The following is an 18,277-nucleotide window of genomic DNA, read 5'->3' on the forward strand; positions in this document are numbered from 1 at the left end:
CCCCCCCCACCCCCACCCCCCTGTGGGGTCTCTAGCTGGATGCCTTCCCCTTGGTGACCCCCACAGCCACTGCTCCAGGTCAGCCACCCTCTCCCCACTGGGGAAATGCTGCCGCCTCCCCACTTAGCTACCTGCCTCCCCCTCTCTTCTCTGATAAACATTCGAATTCACACGTTCGCTCTCATCATTCCCCTGCTTTGAACCATCAGTGGCTCCCCAATGCCCGTAGTGGTGTTTTCAGGCTTTATTTTGTAGTCCCCAAGGCTTTTTGTCACACAAAATCTCATATGAATGCTCAGTCTGTAAAACAGATGCAAGTGGAGCTGCTCTGGCTAAGGCGAGGGTAGGGGTCCTGGAGTCCCACCCCCTTGGCCTCCACTTTGTGCCCCCAGCCTCTCCAGGCTCCTCCAGGAACCCTCAGGCCCTGGGAAGTACAGTTTGAAAACTAACGGTCTGTTTGATAAAATCTAGTACAGGGTTTCAGGGCCCTCCTCCAGTCTCTTCTCCGCCCCCCACCCCCATCACACAGGCTCCCCAGACACCCCAGCTAGACCAGGCATGTGAACACCGCCAAATCTTTATCCTTCTCTGAAGTCCTCTGTGGCATGCCCTTTTCTCCTAAACCTACCCGAATCCCAGCCGTCCTTCAGAGCCCAGCACCTGCTAACTCTTCGGTGACACTTTCCCTGCCCCCGACCAGAGTGAGCTGCTCTCTCTCCCCAGCTCCCAGGGCCCCTTACTCACACAAGGCAAATCGACTGTTGCAATGCCCTTGATGGTCCTGGGCCTGTGACTCTTGCTGGACTGTGAGCTCCTCGAGGGCAGGGCCCACCCTTTTGCCATCTGGGGGAATCAGAGGCCACATGGTGGTTGGCACCTTGCTGGGATCAATGTGAATTGAATGTGTGCTCTCACTTCAGCCCACATTACTGAGCACCCACCAGGCCAGTCCTTGGTCAACCCCGAGGAAGGCGCTGGACCCAGAAGGCTCTGTTTCCTCTTCGTGGAGCAGTGCAGAAAGGGGGATGCTTGGCAGATGAAGACAGACTTTCACGGGGGAGTGGTGTGCGGGATACAGCCAGTTAGGCCAGAACCGAACTGGGGTTCGAAGCCAGCTGTCCTGACTTCCAGTAGTCACCAGCCCCTGTGGCCGGGGTCTCTTGTCCTGCTGGTGTGTGTCAGCGGGAGGGAGGGGGGCAAGGCCCCACTGACTTTGCTGGGGGGCTCATTTCCAGGGCAGTGAAGGGATTCGAGGTCCATCAGGCCTGCCTGGTCCCCCTGGACCACCAGGATCTCCCGGGATTCAGGTGAGCTTGTGCCCGCTTAGCCTGACGGGTGTGTGTGTGTGTATGTGTGTGTGCTCATGCATGCATGTGTGTGTCTCTGTGTGTGTGTTTTAGGGGTAGGAGTTGGGTGAGGGGTGGAGGCGGTGAAGAGGGTGGAGGGGCTGGGTTGGGCCTCCCACCTCCTAGGGCTCCAGCACAGGCGTGCAGGAATGCCTTTTTCCCATTTCCAGGGCCCTGCCGGTCTGGATGGTCTAGATGGGAAGGACGGCAAGCCTGGCGTGAGGGTGAGATGGTGGGCCCAGGAGGGCACCCCCTTCCTTCTACCTCCTTCTCCAAGAGCCAAAGTCAAGGGAACCCTGATGAAGGGAATTGAATTCCACTGCCCCACACCTCTTGCAGGAGGTGCCCCACCTTCCCTCGGTCTGCCTCTCACCGCACCCCACTTCTCTAATGGCACCAGAGCCCCCCGATTTCTCTGTTCTCCCAGTTGCCTTAACCAGGTTGGATGAGCTGGGTCTCACCAAAGGCAGGCAGTGAAGGGAGTAAATTTATACCCAGAAACTCAATCAGCTGAAGAAACTAGGCTGGGTGTCAGAAAGAATAGGCTGCAGACAGGGAAGGACTTGAGTGGCCCTGGCTCCTTGGATCCGATTTTGCTGGGGCATCTGAAAAGGATGGGGCCATGGCAAAGGGCAGAGCATCAAGGTCAACCCCCTTCTGTACCCAAAAGAAGGAAAACTGAGGTTCAGAAAGGGACGGGGATTCACTCAGCGTGCACAGCCAGTCAGAGGCTGAGCCCGGCTTGGAATCGTCCCTGTGCCCCACGTGACAATCCCTCCATCCTGGGAGAGCTGGGGGAGGGTCTGGAGAAAGGGGGAGACTGGTGAATGAGTGGGTACAAGCTGGACAAAGCTCTTGTCTCAGTGCCCCTGGTCTCTTTCCCTAGGGGGACCCTGGTCCTGCTGGCCCCCCCGGACTCATGGGACCCCCGGTAAGTTGAGCTGCAGGAAGGAGCTGGGAGCTGGGAGGTTGCAAAGCTGGACGGGTGCCCTGATGGGTGGGGCAGCTCAAATCCACATCCCCTGTGGACATGGTATGACTTTGGATGGATTTGACTTGTTTAACCTGAGGAAAGAGGAGTGGGAGGTGGCCTCTGCTTGAGGTGAGGGACGTGGCAGCTCCTGCTTTTTCTTCCAGGGCTTCAAGGGAAAACCGGGCCATCCCGGCCTCCCAGGACTGAAGGTAAGGGCCTGGTGACTTCTGCCAACCGGGTTTTCTCGGCTTTTCTCAAGGTCTGACCCCGGGCAGATGTGGCAGTCTGGCCGGAGTGGAGTGCCACCTGACCCTTGGCTAAGATGCCATCCCAGCATCCAGGCCTTCTGAGGCCACCGGTGCCTGGCAGACTGGGTTGGGGCTTTGCCATCTGCCAGCCCGAGGGCATCAGAGAGCCCCTGGCCGAAGCCGGGGCATGTGGCAGGACTCCTCTGATGTGGGGTCGGCTTGGGGTGTGGGAGCCAAATGGCGGTCTGGTGAGCCTCAGTTGCCCCTCTCTCCTCCAGGGTGACTGTGGAAAGCCTGGTCCCCCGGGCAGCAGTGGCCGCCCCGGAGCAGAGGTAAGGGCCCGGGGTCTGTGCGTGCTGCCTTTAGACAGCACTTGGGTTCTGCTGAGTCCAGGACGCGGCCACTCCCTCCCCCTTCGCTGGCAAAGTGGCAGCCTCCTCTCCTTGCCTTCTGGGGGAGGTTTTGCCCAACACTGCACATCTTGACCTTCCTCCTCTTAAGTTTATAACCGATTTCCTCTCCCTATGGGCTATTGGGTTATTAACCCATAGAGGCCTGGGCTCTACCTTCCCCCTCCAACCATACTCATGGGCAGGGCTGGTCCCCTGTCCCCAGAAGGCTTAGGCCTAGAGGCCAGGACTCAACGCAGCTCTTCTGGCCATTGGTGTTCCACCTGCTGTGCTCAGCGTTCTCCTACCTCACAGCCTGTGTGTGTAAGTCTGTTTCTGTGTTGTTTCTTCCTCTTTCTCCCTCCTGCAGGGTGAGCCTGGTGCCATGGGACCCCAGGGAAGACCCGGCCCCCCTGGCCACGTTGTGAGTTACTCTGTTTTCGTCTCTGTCTCTGTGAGAGTTCAGACTGTGTTGGGCTGGGTGGTGGTGGGCAAGCTGGTGATGACCCGAAAGCACTGACCGCAGCAGCAGTGCCAGCCACGTAGAGCAGTAAGGGGCTCTGGGCTCACCCATCCAGCGGTTCCCCGGCTTTTCGCCATTTTCTGATTTTCTGGGCACATTCGAGTTTGCTTATCAAACAAAGATCATTCAGTTATTCAACAAGTAATTATTGAGCACCTGCTCCACACCAGGCACTGTTCCAAGCCCTGGGCTACGGCGAGATAGACAAGGTCCCCTGATCCCAGAGCTTCCACACAGGCACAACAGACAGATTAACGCGGAAGGATCAGGCAGTGATGTGCTGTCATAGAGGGCCTGGGAGGCGACTTTACGGGAGAAGTGGCCTTTGAGCAGGGGCCCGAATGACAAGAAGGGGCCAGCTGTCGAGCAGTCTGGTGGAAGAGCATCCCGGCAGGGGTGCATCTGCTGCAAAGGGCCTGAGGCAGGGAGGGCTTGGGGAGCTTCAGAGTCAGCGTGGCGGGAGTGGAGTCCGAGGAGGGTGTGAGCGGGAACGGGAAAGCTGAGCTGGGAGAGGACCTGATGCAGATGGTGGAGGACCTCGGGGGCATGGGCAGGAGGGGGTTGGGTGCGCAAATGACATCAGAGATATCAGCGGAGGGATGATGGCGGTGGAGCTGGTGGCAGTGGACAGATCCCGCAAGTGTCTGGAGGTAGATAGAGGACTTGCTCGTGACCTGGATGGGGAGGGGGCAGGAGGCGGTAGAAGGAGAGGAATCGAGGACGACTCCTGTTCGGTTCGCCTCGGGCAGCTGGGTGAGTGGGTGGTGTATTTACTGAGAAAGGGTGACTTGGAGAGGATGTTTATTAAGCAATAATGGCTTTCCCGTCTACTTTACTCATCTGTAACACAGATGACTGCCCGTGGGCGTCTTTGATCAGCGTGACCATGCCGAGCTGGTGGGGTTCCAGACAGCCCTGTTGAGGCTGGCTGTACACTTTCCAGAAGGCTCTTGGAAATGTTAAGAATAGTGCAGAACCCCCAAAAAGGAATTCTCGGGTCCTCATCACTATTTTTATGGATCTCAAGGTGTCCGGAGACCTTGGATTGGGGACCCCGGGTCTAGTCCGGTCCCCTCCACGTTACAGATGAAAGAAGGAGTCACACACTCTGAATTGTGTCCGCATCGGAGACCCCCTGGGGGGTTGGGGGTGTGCAGGGTTCCTCTTCCCACCTCTGGCCATCCAGCCCAGCCCCCCGCTGTGCCAGTCTCAGAGCTGGACATTCCTGCCTTAGGAGGCTTGAGATGAGTAGAACAGAGCTGTGCCTTTGGAATTTTCCATCTGGGAGCATGGAGGGAAGTGCTCTGAGAGAGACCTGTGTGCCCTGGGGTTCAGAGAAAGTGTAGCTCTGACCACCAGGGCGGTGACATTTGAGCTGAGCCTCGGGCAGGATGTGGAGAGATAGGGCAGGCGGGAGCCCTCCTGCATGTTTCAGGCTCATCGCCCTCCAGCAGCACGTGAGCGGCAGGAGACCAGGGAGCTTGGGGCTTCTCTGTGAGGACGTTGGAGTCGGTGCTGAGCCCTTGCCCCTCACCCCCCGGCTGCGCACAGGAAAGCTTCTGGTCTCTGCTCTTCCCAGAGAACAGAAGGAAGGCGGCAGGGGGTGTGGGGGGGTACTCAGAAGACACCCAGGCCCACGTAGCATGTACCTTACTCCCTCTGCACTTGGCTCTGACTCCCAGGTCATCCCCTCCGTGCGGGCCCCAGAGGTACCACTCGGCCTGCGGCAGGCATGAGGGTCTTGTGTGTTCAGGGCCCCCCAGGCCTCAGCTCTGGCGTAGGTCAAGTGCAAGAGCAGAAGGAAGGAGGGTTCGGGGAAGAGAATGGAGCAGTCATGACAAGGTTAGGGCGTGTTCTTGCTGTTGGTCCTTCGCTGCCTCCGGGGCCTTATTACTGGAGCCTCTTTCCGTCCCACTGACTGGCTCTCTTTAGGGGCCTCCGGGGTCTCCAGGCCAGCCAGGCCCAGCTGGAATCTCTGCAGTGGTGAGTGGCGTGCTCCCCTTGTCCCTCCCTCCCCGGAGTTTAGCCCTGCTCTGCTGCAGGCTCCTCGCAGAGGGAGCCGGGTGGGGTGGGGGGTGAGGGCTGGAGAGCAGCGTGTCCCCAGCCCCTCTCCTTCCCTGGCATCGGCCTCTCCTGCGTCCAGACATCTCCCTCACTGGCCTGTGGTGAAGACCTTTGGAGAAGCCTGGAGGCCATCCCAGGGTCCTTCCCCAGGTTCAGGCAGCGCCACCTCCCCGTGTGCGGCCTTAGGGTGGGGGTCATGGCCCCTGGCGCACAATGTCTGCCTCTGGCTGCGTGGGGTTCACTTTTCCCTCTCACCATCCCCGTCTTTTTCCCTAGGGCCCGAAAGGAGACCGAGGATCCACTGGAGAAAGGGGCCTTTCAGGTCTTCCGGGCCAGCCTGGTCCCCCTGGACACCCTGGCCCCCCGGTAAGACCCCACATCTTGCGGCACAGCCCGGGGGAAAGGGCCAGTGGGCTTTGTCAGTTGCACGCAGCCCTGCACGTCTGAGGTCTCCAGGGAAGGGGAGGCATTTAGCACAGACGATGGCAGCTCGGAGATTGTGCCTGAGGATCACGTCCTATTTAGAAAGAAGGACAAGCTGTACAAGCCAGCACTGGGCCGGCCACACAGCAGACCGCTGCCTCCAGCCGTGCACCGCTGTACAGATCCCCCCACTAGGTGTCGGACAGGGGAGACTGGCCCCTGTTCCACCCCCGCCCCCTCCCCAGGGGAGTCTGTTGGTAACCACAGAAAACCTGTATACGTCAGGCACCAGAAACGCTGCGCTACTGCTGGAGCTCTTGCAACAGCTCAGAAACCACTCCTTAGTTTCAGCTAGAGTTTATACTAAGAGCTGTGATATATTGGTCACTGACAATGTGACAATGCTGAATGGTGACCTACAAATGGTGACCTACAAATGTGCTTGACATTTTGTCATTTAATCTGTACCACAACCCTATTTAGTAGGTCGGATTGTCCCCATTTTACAGATGAGGAAACCAGGGCTCAGCAAGGTTAAGTAGGTTGTCCAGAGTCACACAGCTAGTGAGTGCAAGAGGCTGCCTGACTGCAGAACTTGCGTCCGGAGCCACTCTGCGATACTTTCTCTTTCAAAGGTTCCAGACAGGTGGCCACATCAGGTGGAACTGACTGCCAGTCTCAGGGATGAAAAATCTCCCCAGGGACTGAGGCAGGGACCCATGTCTCCTAGTCCCCAGGTCAGGGTGTTTTCCACCCAAGCAGACTTCCTTCTGGGGAGCAGTAGCAATGCCCCTGGGGCTGGTGCCCTGGAATGGGGTGGATGACTCTAGCCCATGCAGGAGTAATCGGACGGGCCGAGTCTTGCCTCCAACTCATCTGATTCCTGCTGCAGACCCTGGGCAGGCAGGTCCCACCAACCCTCCATCCCTCCTGCCTACAGGCTCAGGAGCCTCCAGGGTCCCCGGATGAATGTGTCAGTTGCCTTGCAATCACAGATTCCTCTTCCCCAGCATCCCACTAGAAATGGCAGGGCCCTGGAAGCAGCCTCTCCTGTTTTGGGGAGGGAGCGGACACTAGGCTGCCCTGGCCGATCTCTGCGACCTCATCAAGGCCAGAGATTCAGAGTTCACACCTTCATTCAGCAAACACTGAACATACACTCAGAGCCAGGGAATGTGCGAGATGCCAGGATCTCAAGCAAAGAGCAGGGCAGGTGCAGTCTGCTCTTCCCCCATAGAGCTCAGTCAGTGGGGCGGCCGGGAGCAGGCTGGAGGGTGGGGTGGGGTCTAAGTTTCCACAGCCTGTGCCTGGAGCATCGGGGGGAGGTGGGGAGGATCGTGACTTCTCGGTGGAACTGGGGCTGGCCATGCCTGGTGGGCGAGGTGAGGCATGAAATGCCCAGCTGGCTTGGCACTCACCACAGCTCCATTGCTCTCTACTCCCCAGGGTGAACCTGGTGCAGATGGTGAAGCTGGCAAAGAGGTACCGTTGTGCTGGGCTCCTCCTTTTCTCTTGGGGATGCTGCTTCTTGCTCCTAGCTTCGCCCTGACCCCTCTTCATTCATTCAGTGAATGCTCCCTGTTTGCACAGACTGTCTCTGGACAGATATACAGGAAACCGGTGCCCTTGTTCTCCTGGGGAGAGGGACTGGGGACTAGGGGAAAAGGATGAGAGTGAGCCTTGCTTTTCACTTTTTTTTTTTTTTAACCGTATACTTGGTCAAAAAGAGCCAATAATCATAATAATACTCCAAATAAACATTTCTTGGGCACCAGCTCTAGCCAGGCCCTCCCTTTCATTCTGACTTCTCACCTCTTTTTGTCCATGACAAGAGACCCAACCAACACGATCATACACGGCCACACCCCAGGAACATGAGTCTCCCTTCCAGATGTCCCCGCTCTTGTTGGCAGGGAGGTTGACATCCTTTCTCACACAGAGCCCAGTGGACACGGCCTGGGGACCTAACACTGTGGGAGGTCCTTTCACAGCACCTGTCTTTCCTGGACAGCTTGGAGATGCTGCCCAGACTTGATCCCTGACTTTTGCTTTCTTCTAGGGACCCCCTGGAAAACAGGGAATGTACGGACCCCCTGGTCCAAAGGTGAGTGGGCACTGGCCGGGTTTGAGAGGAGAAGCTCATGAGTTGATTAAGCCCAACTCTAAGCTCTGACTTTAGCCATGGAGAGGAGACACAGGAAGGCCAGTGGGCAGGGAAAAATGTGGGCAGAACTTGGAGCAACCTCGTCTCTGACAACTTCTCCCGAGGGGCTGTTCCAAGGTTCATTCACTCCTGATTGATTGATTCATTCATTCATTCATTCTGCGAGCATCCGCTTGGCCTTGCTTACCCGCCAGGCCCTCTGTCCCAGCCTTGGGCAAACAGAGGTCCCTGAACAAGAGGTGCCCACTTAGTTCAGTCACACTTACACTGGAGCGTGGCAGGTTTTACCGAGGAAGATTAGACGTAGCACCGTGGGATCAGAGGGAGGGAGCAATCAGCTCAGCTTAGGGCGTCAGGGAGGCTGCACAGAGAACAGGGACATTTCAGCTGAGTAGGAGGAGTGCACCGCGGAGAGAGGAGGGGAAGGCAGTCCAGGCAGGGAGGACTAAGACACACGGCCGAGTCAGAATTACCACCAGTGAGGTGTGGCTGGAGGTGCAACGAGGCTGGAGAAGATGTGGTCAGGACCGCCTCATGAATGGCCTTGAATGCCTGGCCAAGGAATTAGACCTTTATCCTGAGGGCAGCTGGGAGCCATCAGAATTTCTAAGTAGGGAGTAACAACATGAAAACTGTCCTTTAGAAGGACTGATTTGGGGGCAGCGACATGGGGCAACCTGTCAAGATCCTGTGCACAGTCCAGAGGGAGACGCTGGGGGCCAGGTAGGGGGCTGAAGACAGGAGCAGATTGCCGAGACATCGTGAGGTAGACTTGACAGCACTCGGCAATGCTGGACTGTGACTTCCTGTCCTTGCAGGGTGACCCGGGACCTTCAGGGCAGAAGGGCCAGGCAGGGGAGAAGGGAAGAGCTGGCATGCCTGGTGGGCCTGGCAAGAGTGGCTCCATGGGACCTTCTGGGCCGCCGGGTCCTGCAGGAGAGAGAGGCCACCCTGGATCTCCGGGACCTGCGGGGAGCCCTGGTCTGCCCGGGGTGCCTGGCTCCATGGTAAGGCGGGGAGGCTGGCAGCCATGGGCACTGGCCCACAGAGCAGGCCTGCGGGGTAGAGCGTGGACCATTTTAGAAGCTCTTGCTGACACTCTACAGGAAGGAGCATGACCCCCTTATGGGTGGTTCTTAGCTGTGTGGGCAAGTTGAGGGGATTGGGGACCCTTTCCCCAGAAAAATGCACTGACTCTCGAAATGTTTTGTACCACTTCAGGGGGTTAGGACAGTGGGTTAAGTATCTGTGGGAGGCTCCTGGGACCCTTGCCTCCCTCCCCATCCTTTACTTCCATGAAGTCCATCCCCAGGGGAGATGAGCCCCAGGCTTGGAAGTATCACTGAGGCAGGTTTCTTCTCTCTCCTCAGGGAGACATGGTGAATTATGATGAAATCAAGAGGTTCATCAGACAAGAGATCATTAAAATGTTTGATGGTAATTGGCAGCTGGCTGGGTGGCAGTGGGTGCTGCTCGCCCTTCCCAGCTGCTTCTCCACCCCGGCCCGGCCTCCTTTTCCTTAGAGCTCAATATCCACCTCCCCCCCCACCCCTACTTACCTTGCTCTCCCACTTACAGGCATATGTTCAATTAGGCTTCAGCCTTTCCTGCCACCTGCTCTGTTCAGAGACAGAATGATTCCCTCCTGCCCTCCCCAAGCCCCCGCTGGAGCAGAGGAGACAGACGAGAAAATTGATATCAAATGAGTCTGCATAGAGTGAGCTCTAAATAAAGGGGCAAGCAGCAGCGCTAAGAAGGCTGCTGTGGTTTCATTTTAAGCTTTTTTTCCTGTTCATTTGTTTGTCCAACATTGACAGGCTAGGGACTGGGGAAAACATGGACCTTTCCGGAAGGGGCTAGACATCTTGCTTGGGAAGCAGACCTTGAATGCCAAGCAAGGAGTCTGGACTTTATTCTGAAGCCAGTGGTGAACTCAGGAAGGCCAATGGAGAAGAGAGATGCTGTAATCAGATCTGTGCTTCAGGAAGCTCACGGTGGAGAGCGAGGAGCGAGGTGGGGCTAGGGCACAGGAGACCACTTAAGAGATCCACCCACACATTCCTTGCTCTGACATCCCTCTGAAGAAAGGCTGTCTTGGATTCCATGCTGGGGGCCTGTCTGTAGCATCTGCAGTCGTTCTGAGTCCCTGGGGGGCACCCTGTGACCTGTCCCTGACCTTTCTTACAGAGAGGATGGCTTACTACACCTCCAGGATGCAGTTTCCCATGGAGATGGCAGCAGCTCCGGGACGACCAGGGCCCCCAGGGAAGGATGGTCCCCCGGGCCGGCCAGGTGCCCCGGGATCACCTGGGCTCCCTGGTCAGATTGGCAGAGAAGGTCGGCAGGGCTTGCCCGGGATGAGAGGTAGGTCTGCCGTCCGGTTACTGAGGTGCATACCTAGCTCTTGGGGGCAAACACGAGCATTGCATGAGGTCTGTTGTGAATATGCCATTTGTGTGTATACGTGTGTTTCAAATAATCCTGCTGGGTGTGTCATTGTTCTACTCAGGGATGGGGCCTCTTATTTTATTCCTTTTGTTCCAGGATTGCCTGGTACCAAAGGTGAAAAGGGAGACACTGGTGTTGGCATTGCAGGAGAAGTTGGTCTCCCCGGCCCCCCAGGTAGGAAAAGCCAGCCTTTGAGACCATGAATCTGGAGCAGTTGAGATCGCCTTTCTTTATGTTCCTTCTATAACATAGTTGTGTAGAGCCTGAAGTAACCACAGGCCTACCAACCATCATTTAGAGTAATGCCACTGCGTGTAAGATACTCTACGAGGGCGTGTGTGAGAGTGTGCGTGGGGAGGGGGGCGGGTGTTGGGGATGCGGTGGAAGACCCAGTGCCTGCCCGCAAGTCCTAACCTGGGCTAGCACCACACAGTGGAAGAGAGCTCGATGTGGTGGGGCCAGGGAACGCAAGTCCAGGTCCTGCTCATCCTCTTACTGGCTCTGTGACCTTGACGAGCCTAAGAGGGAAATGGCTAAAGCTTCATAGCCTGGCTCTGAGGTGTAGCTTCACCACTTACCAGGTGGGCGATGTCTTTGAGCCTGTATCCTCGTCTCCAGAATGAGATAATAGTTTCTTTCTCATGGAATTGTTGTGAAGATTCAATGAATAATGCAGAAGAAGCACTTGCCTTGTGCCTGGCACGTGGAAACTCTGAATAAAACTAGCCAGTAGTATTATTGTTATCGTTAAACTAATGTAAGGATCAGATCAGGTCTTCATGAAAATATGGTGTAACTGGAGAAATATGTATCAAATGTAAGGTATTATTTACCATGACTATTATGTTTTCTTTTCTTGTGATCTGGGTTTCCTGATTTTCCTTCTCTGACTCCTTCCTCCCTAGGTCCTCAAGGTCCTCCAGGATATGGCAAGATGGGTGCAACTGGGCCGATGGGCCAGCAAGGCATTCCTGGCATCCCTGGCGCCCCAGGCTCCATGGGCCCACCGGGCAAGGCCGGCCACTGTAACCCCTCTGACTGCTTTGGGGCCATGCCAATGGAGCAAGAGTACCCACCCATGAAAAACATGAAGGGGCCTTTTGGCTGAAATCACCATTTCCATCAGATGACGGACTCCATTGGGGACAAATGGCTAAAACTTACAGGATTCTGGATGGGTTGTGAATGTTTTGGGTTTTTAATTGCTATTAATATTTTTTTATCAATAAACAAAGAAACAAAACTATCTGCAATCTCACTTCCAGTGGGGTTTCTCTGGGGCTGCAGCTGCATCTCCCTGTCATCCTCCTCTTGTCACTTGGTCCCAGGGTCAAAAGAGGGCATTTCCTTCATCGTCTGTGGTCAACCAGTCAAGCTGTGGGATGCTGCTGTATAGGTGGCCCCCAGCTCAGCTCTCCTCTCCAGATACTCTGAGTCAACCTTTGGGCCTCTGGACCTTGTGTCCTATCCTTCATGGCACACTTCTCCAAGTCAGAGACGGGGCATCGCTCAGCCTCTTCCCACGGGTGAGCCAAAGGTGGGTTTGAAGACCCTGCTTGCACCTCATAAAGGCCTCTCCCTATTTGCTTCCCTTTAAGAAACCAGTGTTTGGTACCCCACCCACCTCCTCTTGGGTGTGACCCAAAGCCAGTCCAGGTGCACCTTGGGAACTGCCACTTGCTGCTGAGGTGCATTCATCTGCCTGGCGGCACCTCCAAGCACACATGGTTCTCTTCTTGCTGCTCCAGTAATTCCATGATTAGAAAGCCTGTGCAAACAGGAGGAACGATAGGTCGCAGCCCCTGGCCCAGGCAACGAGGGACTGCTGCTTCTCCAGGAAATGACATGGAAACTCCTGCCTGTACCAGTGCATGGCCCTGTCACCAGCTCTCCTGGACGGCGCATGACATCTTTTGTTATTCTTTGTTAATCTAGCTCGTGTGGTGCTTTTCCTGTACCTCTTAGTCTAGGCCTTCAGAAACAGATTGCATCAGTGCAAAGGGGTCATGGGCAAACCACAATCAGATCTGAATTCATTGTCCTCAAAGTCCACTGGGACTTTGCTGATCTATCTGCTGCCTCCTTCTCCATATGTAAAAAGGCTAGGAAGAAAAAGAAAAAAAGACAGCAAGTTGAATATTACAGAAGCATTCTATCTCGAGCTTCTTCCTTTTCTGCTTTTCAGATCTCTTGTCCTGATGGGCTGGTTGCTCTGTGAGAAATCAACAGGGCACATCCAGAGGGACTTCCAAAGAAAGGTTTTTTACTGGCCCCAGCTTTCTGGAAGGTTTATTCAAGTTGGATAAACTTCAAAGGGATCACAGAGCAGGCTGAGAAATGTACCCAGAGTCCAGATGCTTATCCAAACTGCCTGAAGCCTTCAAACTGGCCGTAAAATCTCTCCTGAGCTGGCACTTCCAGCACAGTTTTGAAAATTCCCTTCTCCCATTGAGCCCCCAATACCGAGAGGTTTTCAGAACCTTTGCCCTATTTTTTTTCCTGCCAGGGGCAGAGGTGTGCCGATGGCCAGGGAAATGAAATCAGGCAGACTCCTGAGCATGCCAAGTGCCTCACATGATGTTTCTAAAGGAGCCAATTCTTATTTTATCTCTCACCAGCAATTCTCAGTTAACCCTGAGTCTAACATAAAACATTAAAAAGCAAACTCATCCTCTTTGCATTGAAGTAGCAGCCAGTTTTGGACAGCGGACGAGGACAGATGTTCAAGTGCTCCCATTGGAAGGCCAGCTTCCTTTCCACCCAGTCTGTGAAGCACTAACCGATGATGGGCCTCGTGATAAGAAGCACGTTGGTGTGAGCAGAAAGAAAGGGAAGCAAGGACCAGCTGTTGAATTGAGCAGGTTGGCTTTGAAGGCCAGAGGGGGAAAATCGCTATGAGGAAACATCAAACTCAAGCCCTCTGAGGACCACCAGGGAACCGATCCTTACAGAGTAAATGATGTTTTCTTCACTTTTCTTCTTGAGTCAAATTCATACTACTCTTAGGGGGCTCTGCGACAGGCTAGGTTTAAGCTTTCATGATTTGAATGTTTGTCTCCCCGGAGTTTGAAATTGCTGTATCCTCTTGGACCATGAAGAACCAGATGGAAACCTGAATTTTATAGTCTCTGTTACCATGGTCAGCAAAAAAAAAAATCCATGGATTTTGCTGGTAAGTTCAGGAGCTGGGTAAGCTTTTAGAGAAAGGAAGGAGGGGTGCACCCCTTCCCCTCCTTTCAGGCAGCTCTCTCACTTTCCCGTCTGTCTTCATTTCTTAGTGTAGTTATTCCAGGCTTTGCAGGCAACACACAGATCATTCAGATTGGCAATATCTAACTTGATGAGTCCATTACCTCTTTCTACTTTGTGCTCGGAACTGTACCAGGCTCTGGGGATTCAGAGGCAAACTAGACAGACAGGATCCCCGCCTCCACAGTGTCTAGGTGGAGAGCAGAGAGTTAAACAAGCAGTTACAATAACGTGGGATGATGGGGCAGTACCAGGCGCCAGGGGAGCACAGAGCTGAGAGACCTAATCTTGTCTAGACAGAGATCTATGTAGGCAGAGGGAACAGCACATGTCAAGGTCCAGAGATGACTGAGGACAGCACGCTGAGTGATGAGAGACAGCGCATGTGGTTGGAATGTGGAGTGCGAGCGGGAGAGACAGTGGGAAGCAAGGGTTTCACGTGAGGCTGTGTTGAGCCAGGTTTGCCTAACAGGGAATTCTTAATTTGAGAAACCCTCTGCTCTGTAAGATGGAGAAAAGGCTGCTGCGTGTTTATTCTGCAGAGAAAAATCCCTGACTTTGATGCCTTCTGGAATTTGTCTTCTTTTCTGTCTGAATATTTTTTCCCTGTCACCAGAACTCAACAGAATCTATTTAGACTCTTCACATGTGGTCCGTTAAGCCCTCTGTAAGACTAGATCATTTTGTCGTTGTCCTGAATAGTTTAGGGGAATAGAATGTATCAGTGCAGCCTCCATATGATCCTGTGTTAGGGGAGTGTGGCCAGTTGTCTGCTGTTCTCATTTTTCTGTTGGTTCTGTGGAAAGCTACAAATCACCCTCTGATCCAAGGCATGCAACTGGAATTTAAATTTTGGAACTGGATCTAGTCGGAATCAAAGAGAATTAATCCCATAGTAATTAAGTGGGTATTGGTATTCCCTCTCAGTAAGCAATACTGGGGCTTGGCGCTGAGACAGGAGGCCTGGAGGGAATGATGTGTCTCCAGGGGTGGCCATAGTTTCCGGTGGATGGTCCTTCCATGACCAAGCTATGCCTCACCTCTAATGGGTCAACCATGGGGCTTCCATGAACTCAGGAAAGTACTCTGTGCTCTAAAAAGGGCTGGAATCCAAGTTTCCCCCTTTGGCTAAAGCTGAAACAAAAACAGGAACTTCTCCACCACCTCTGTCTGCCTCAGGTAGCTGAGGTTTTGGAAATTAGTTAATTGTTTTTCAGTCTTTGGAAGATCCTGATCTCCATTTTACCCGGCCCTCTCCAAAATAAAAACACCTGGTCCTGCTGCAGGTCTTCCGAGGAACAGCGCTGGACTTGGCTTTGGCTGGCCTCTGACTGCCTGAGAGACGACTTGGATACCCTTGCCCCCAAATAGCACAGACATCCAATAGAATGTCCTCGTATGGGCCCTGTGATGGGCAGAGCCCCGGGCTGGGGCGTGAAATTCTCATAGCTTAATCCTCAGCCCCTAGAACAGAGCCTGGCAAATGGTGGGAACTCAACAGGTTAATATGTTTGTGGAGTAAAATGAGCGTGCCTCACACTGCTCCAGTTTGCAAGCCAGGTGTCACTCTTCTCTCTCCCTTGACCTTCAACCCAGACCGCAGGGCTTCTTCCTGAGATTTTGCAGTTCGATTCCACCAGTTTTTTGAACTATGTGGGCGGGGGTGGGGGGAGGCTGGTTTACAAAGGTAAAGAAGATAAGACCTACCAACTACTAAGTACTGAGTAGTTAAAAGGTTGTGGACCTGCCTTCAAATGCTGCCTTCTCCATTTCCTTCTGATAGTTGGAAGTCACTTAGCCTCTATCAACCTCAGCTCCTCATTATAAATGGGTAATAGTATCTATGTCAAAGGACTGTGGTGAAAATGAAACAACACACTGTACTTAGCACAATGTCTGGCACCTAGTAAGCATTCAATACAAGATACTACTACTAATAATAACTATAATAGTCATTGAACGCATGCCAGGCACTATTCTAGGCACGGAGGATAGAGGAGTGAATAAGAAAAGGACAATCCTACGATATACATGTAAACTTTAAAGAGAACAATTCAAGTAATGACAAGTGTTATGAAAGAATGAGACATAGTGATACCATAGATGACTAAAATGTGTGTAGGGGCAATGCTACTGTATTTGTGGTGTCAAAGAATGTCCCCCTCCCGCACACAAGGAGGGGATATTTGAACTGAGACCTGGATGGCAAGGAGAAGCTAGCCAGTGAAGAGCCAAGGGAAGGGCATTCCAGACAGAAGGAAGAGCTAATCCAAAATCTAGAGGTGGGAATGAGCTTGGTACGTTCCAGGGGTGGAGACCAGGCCAGCATGGTTGGAGTGACCTGAGGACTGCTGTGGCAGGAAGTGGGGCTGCAGACGCAGGCAGGGTCTTGGTTATGTAGGGCCATGAAGGTCATAAGGATGAGTTTAGATGTTCTTATGAGTTATTGGAAGCCTCTGAAGGAGTTTAAGTCCAGGAGTGACATTATCTGATTTATATTTAAGACAATCGTTCTGGCTGCCCTGTGAAAAATAGAATGTGGGGGAAAGAGTGAAAGCAGGGACGTGGATCAGGAAGCTATGGTCATGATCCAGGCCACAAATGACGGTGTCTTGGACTAGGGTGACAGTGCAAACCTGGAGAAAAGAGCAGATATGGGTCTATTTTTGAACTAGCGCACAGGGAAGTGGGAGAGTATGTGGAGAAACAGAGGCCACACAAGAATGATCCTAGGTTTCTGGCCTGAGAGGCTGGGTGGATTTTTGGAGATGAAGGAGAGGAACAGGTTTTGGGAAACATATCAAAGAGAACTCGTGTACAGGCAGGCTAGAATATAGCACAGTGACAGTACCAAGGGCACTGGGAGGCAGGCGAGAGCGTGGCTAACCCTGGAGCTGCGGGGAATGTGGGGCGGCTAGATGCAGGACGGGATTGGAACTGACCTTTGAAGGACTGGACTTGGGAGGGCTGCTGGTTCCGGGAAAGGAGTGGTTTGAGCATAAGTCTGGGCATGAACAGGTGCCATAAGCTCATTTTTTCGGATCTCTTTACATATTGGTTTCTGACAGCTGAGGAAACTGAGACTCAGAAGTTCAATCACTTGCCCAAGGTCATAGAGTTAGCAAGGGGTAAAATCAAGATCCCCATTCCAAAGAAAGGGGGCTGAATGGTGGAACTGAACACAGGAGCACAGAGCAGCAGACAGACAGGGACTGTAAGACAGGACTGAAAAAGTGAAGGTTGGGCCAAATTGTGAAGGGCCTGGGGTGACGACGCAGAGGCTGGGCCTTATTTTGCAGGTGGAGATGAAGAGGAGCCATTGTAGGCTCTCCCGTGGGCAAGCAGCATGATCAGCACTGTGATTCTGGAAAGTGCCTGGTGTTGCCTGAAAAAAAGGCACAGCTTGAGAGTTGTGAGTTAAGTTTTATTCGGGGCAAAATGAGGACTACAGCCCAGGAGACAGCATTTCAGATAGATCTGAAAAACTGCTCCAAAGAGATTGGGGGGAAGATCAGTATACATGTGATTTTGGTGAAGGGGGAGTACACACGGTCAAGCACATGTTTTTTGCAGAAGGTTACTGCTAGTCATGAGGGGAAGATGTCACCATGGAGGATTTTCCTGCTTTTCTAGATACGAGGAGATGAAGAATTGGGCTCATAAAATCGTCTCCTCTATCTGAAAACCCGTTCTGCCAGTTTTTCCCAGAGCACAGAGTGCCTCATTCCTGATCTCCACTCTGAACTCCTTTCAGGGGGTGTTGAAGGTCAGCAGCTACAGCAGCTCTTAATCTGATCCTTGTAGAGGTAGTTGGCAAGTGCCAATCTGTAGGTGACACTGGCGAGATGGTTAGATGGGCCAGAATGGAAAGCACCTCATAACACTATTAATTAATTTTTTAAAAATATACAGGTCCTGGAGATATGATGACAAGCAAAACCTGACACAATCTGTGCCCGCATGTAAGAACTAACAAATTACATAAGCATGCAAACAAGTGGAGAGCCTGAACCACGAACAGGCAAGTACATGACTATGAGGTCACTTAGTCACCAGGATTTTACTTACTTTGGCACCAGTCCTCAAGACTTCCCTGATGAGAACTGGGACATTCACTGACCCCAGTTCTAGGTTACACTCTGCCCCTAACCCATACTGAACTAGGGCAAGTCACTGCTTCTCTGGACCTCAGTTTCCCCATTTATGAAAGAAGGGGCCCTAGATGATCTAATTTCCCTCCCATTCTGACGGTTTGCAATTTTCCTGTCCAAACACCATAGATCCCACTCCAAAGCTGCTAACTGACACGTGGTGCCTGACATTAGAACGCAGTAACTTCTCGCCCTTGCCTCTAGCCTGCCCCGGAGGCCTCCATCTGTTCCCCGTCGTCACGGTAACCGCCTGGGCCTTCCTCAGCTGGAAACTTTGAGTGACGACAGCAACTACGCCA

The 18,277-nt window shown here is 53.4% G+C and overlaps 1 protein-coding gene across 8 annotated transcripts in view; it reads left to right on the plus strand.

The window, feature by feature from the left end:
• The window catches only part of COL16A1 (collagen type XVI alpha 1 chain), a 51,056-nt gene extending 39,232 nt beyond the window's left edge, over positions 1-11,824 (plus strand). For 7 of the 8 annotated variants that reach the window (XM_060140754.1, XM_060140755.1, XM_060140757.1 and 4 more), the window contains 15 exons: positions 1,236-1,307; positions 1,517-1,570; positions 2,233-2,277; positions 2,484-2,528; positions 2,846-2,899; positions 3,327-3,380; positions 5,412-5,462; positions 5,820-5,909; positions 7,413-7,448; positions 8,026-8,070; positions 8,949-9,137; positions 9,501-9,567; positions 10,318-10,494; positions 10,675-10,752; positions 11,484-11,824. In XM_060140754.1, the coding sequence (XP_059996737.1) occupies positions 1,236-1,307; positions 1,517-1,570; positions 2,233-2,277; positions 2,484-2,528; positions 2,846-2,899; positions 3,327-3,380; positions 5,412-5,462; positions 5,820-5,909; positions 7,413-7,448; positions 8,026-8,070; positions 8,949-9,137; positions 9,501-9,567; positions 10,318-10,494; positions 10,675-10,752; positions 11,484-11,686 (1,260 nt within the window). In that variant the 3' untranslated portion in view covers positions 11,687-11,824. The other variant, XM_060140759.1, reaches the window with a different exon arrangement.
• Positions 11,825-18,277: the final 6,453 nt, after the last annotated feature.

Source organism: Lagenorhynchus albirostris, chromosome 2 (genome assembly GCF_949774975.1).
Source record: "Lagenorhynchus albirostris chromosome 2, mLagAlb1.1, whole genome shotgun sequence".
Taxonomy (NCBI): Eukaryota; Metazoa; Chordata; class Mammalia; order Artiodactyla; family Delphinidae; genus Lagenorhynchus; species Lagenorhynchus albirostris.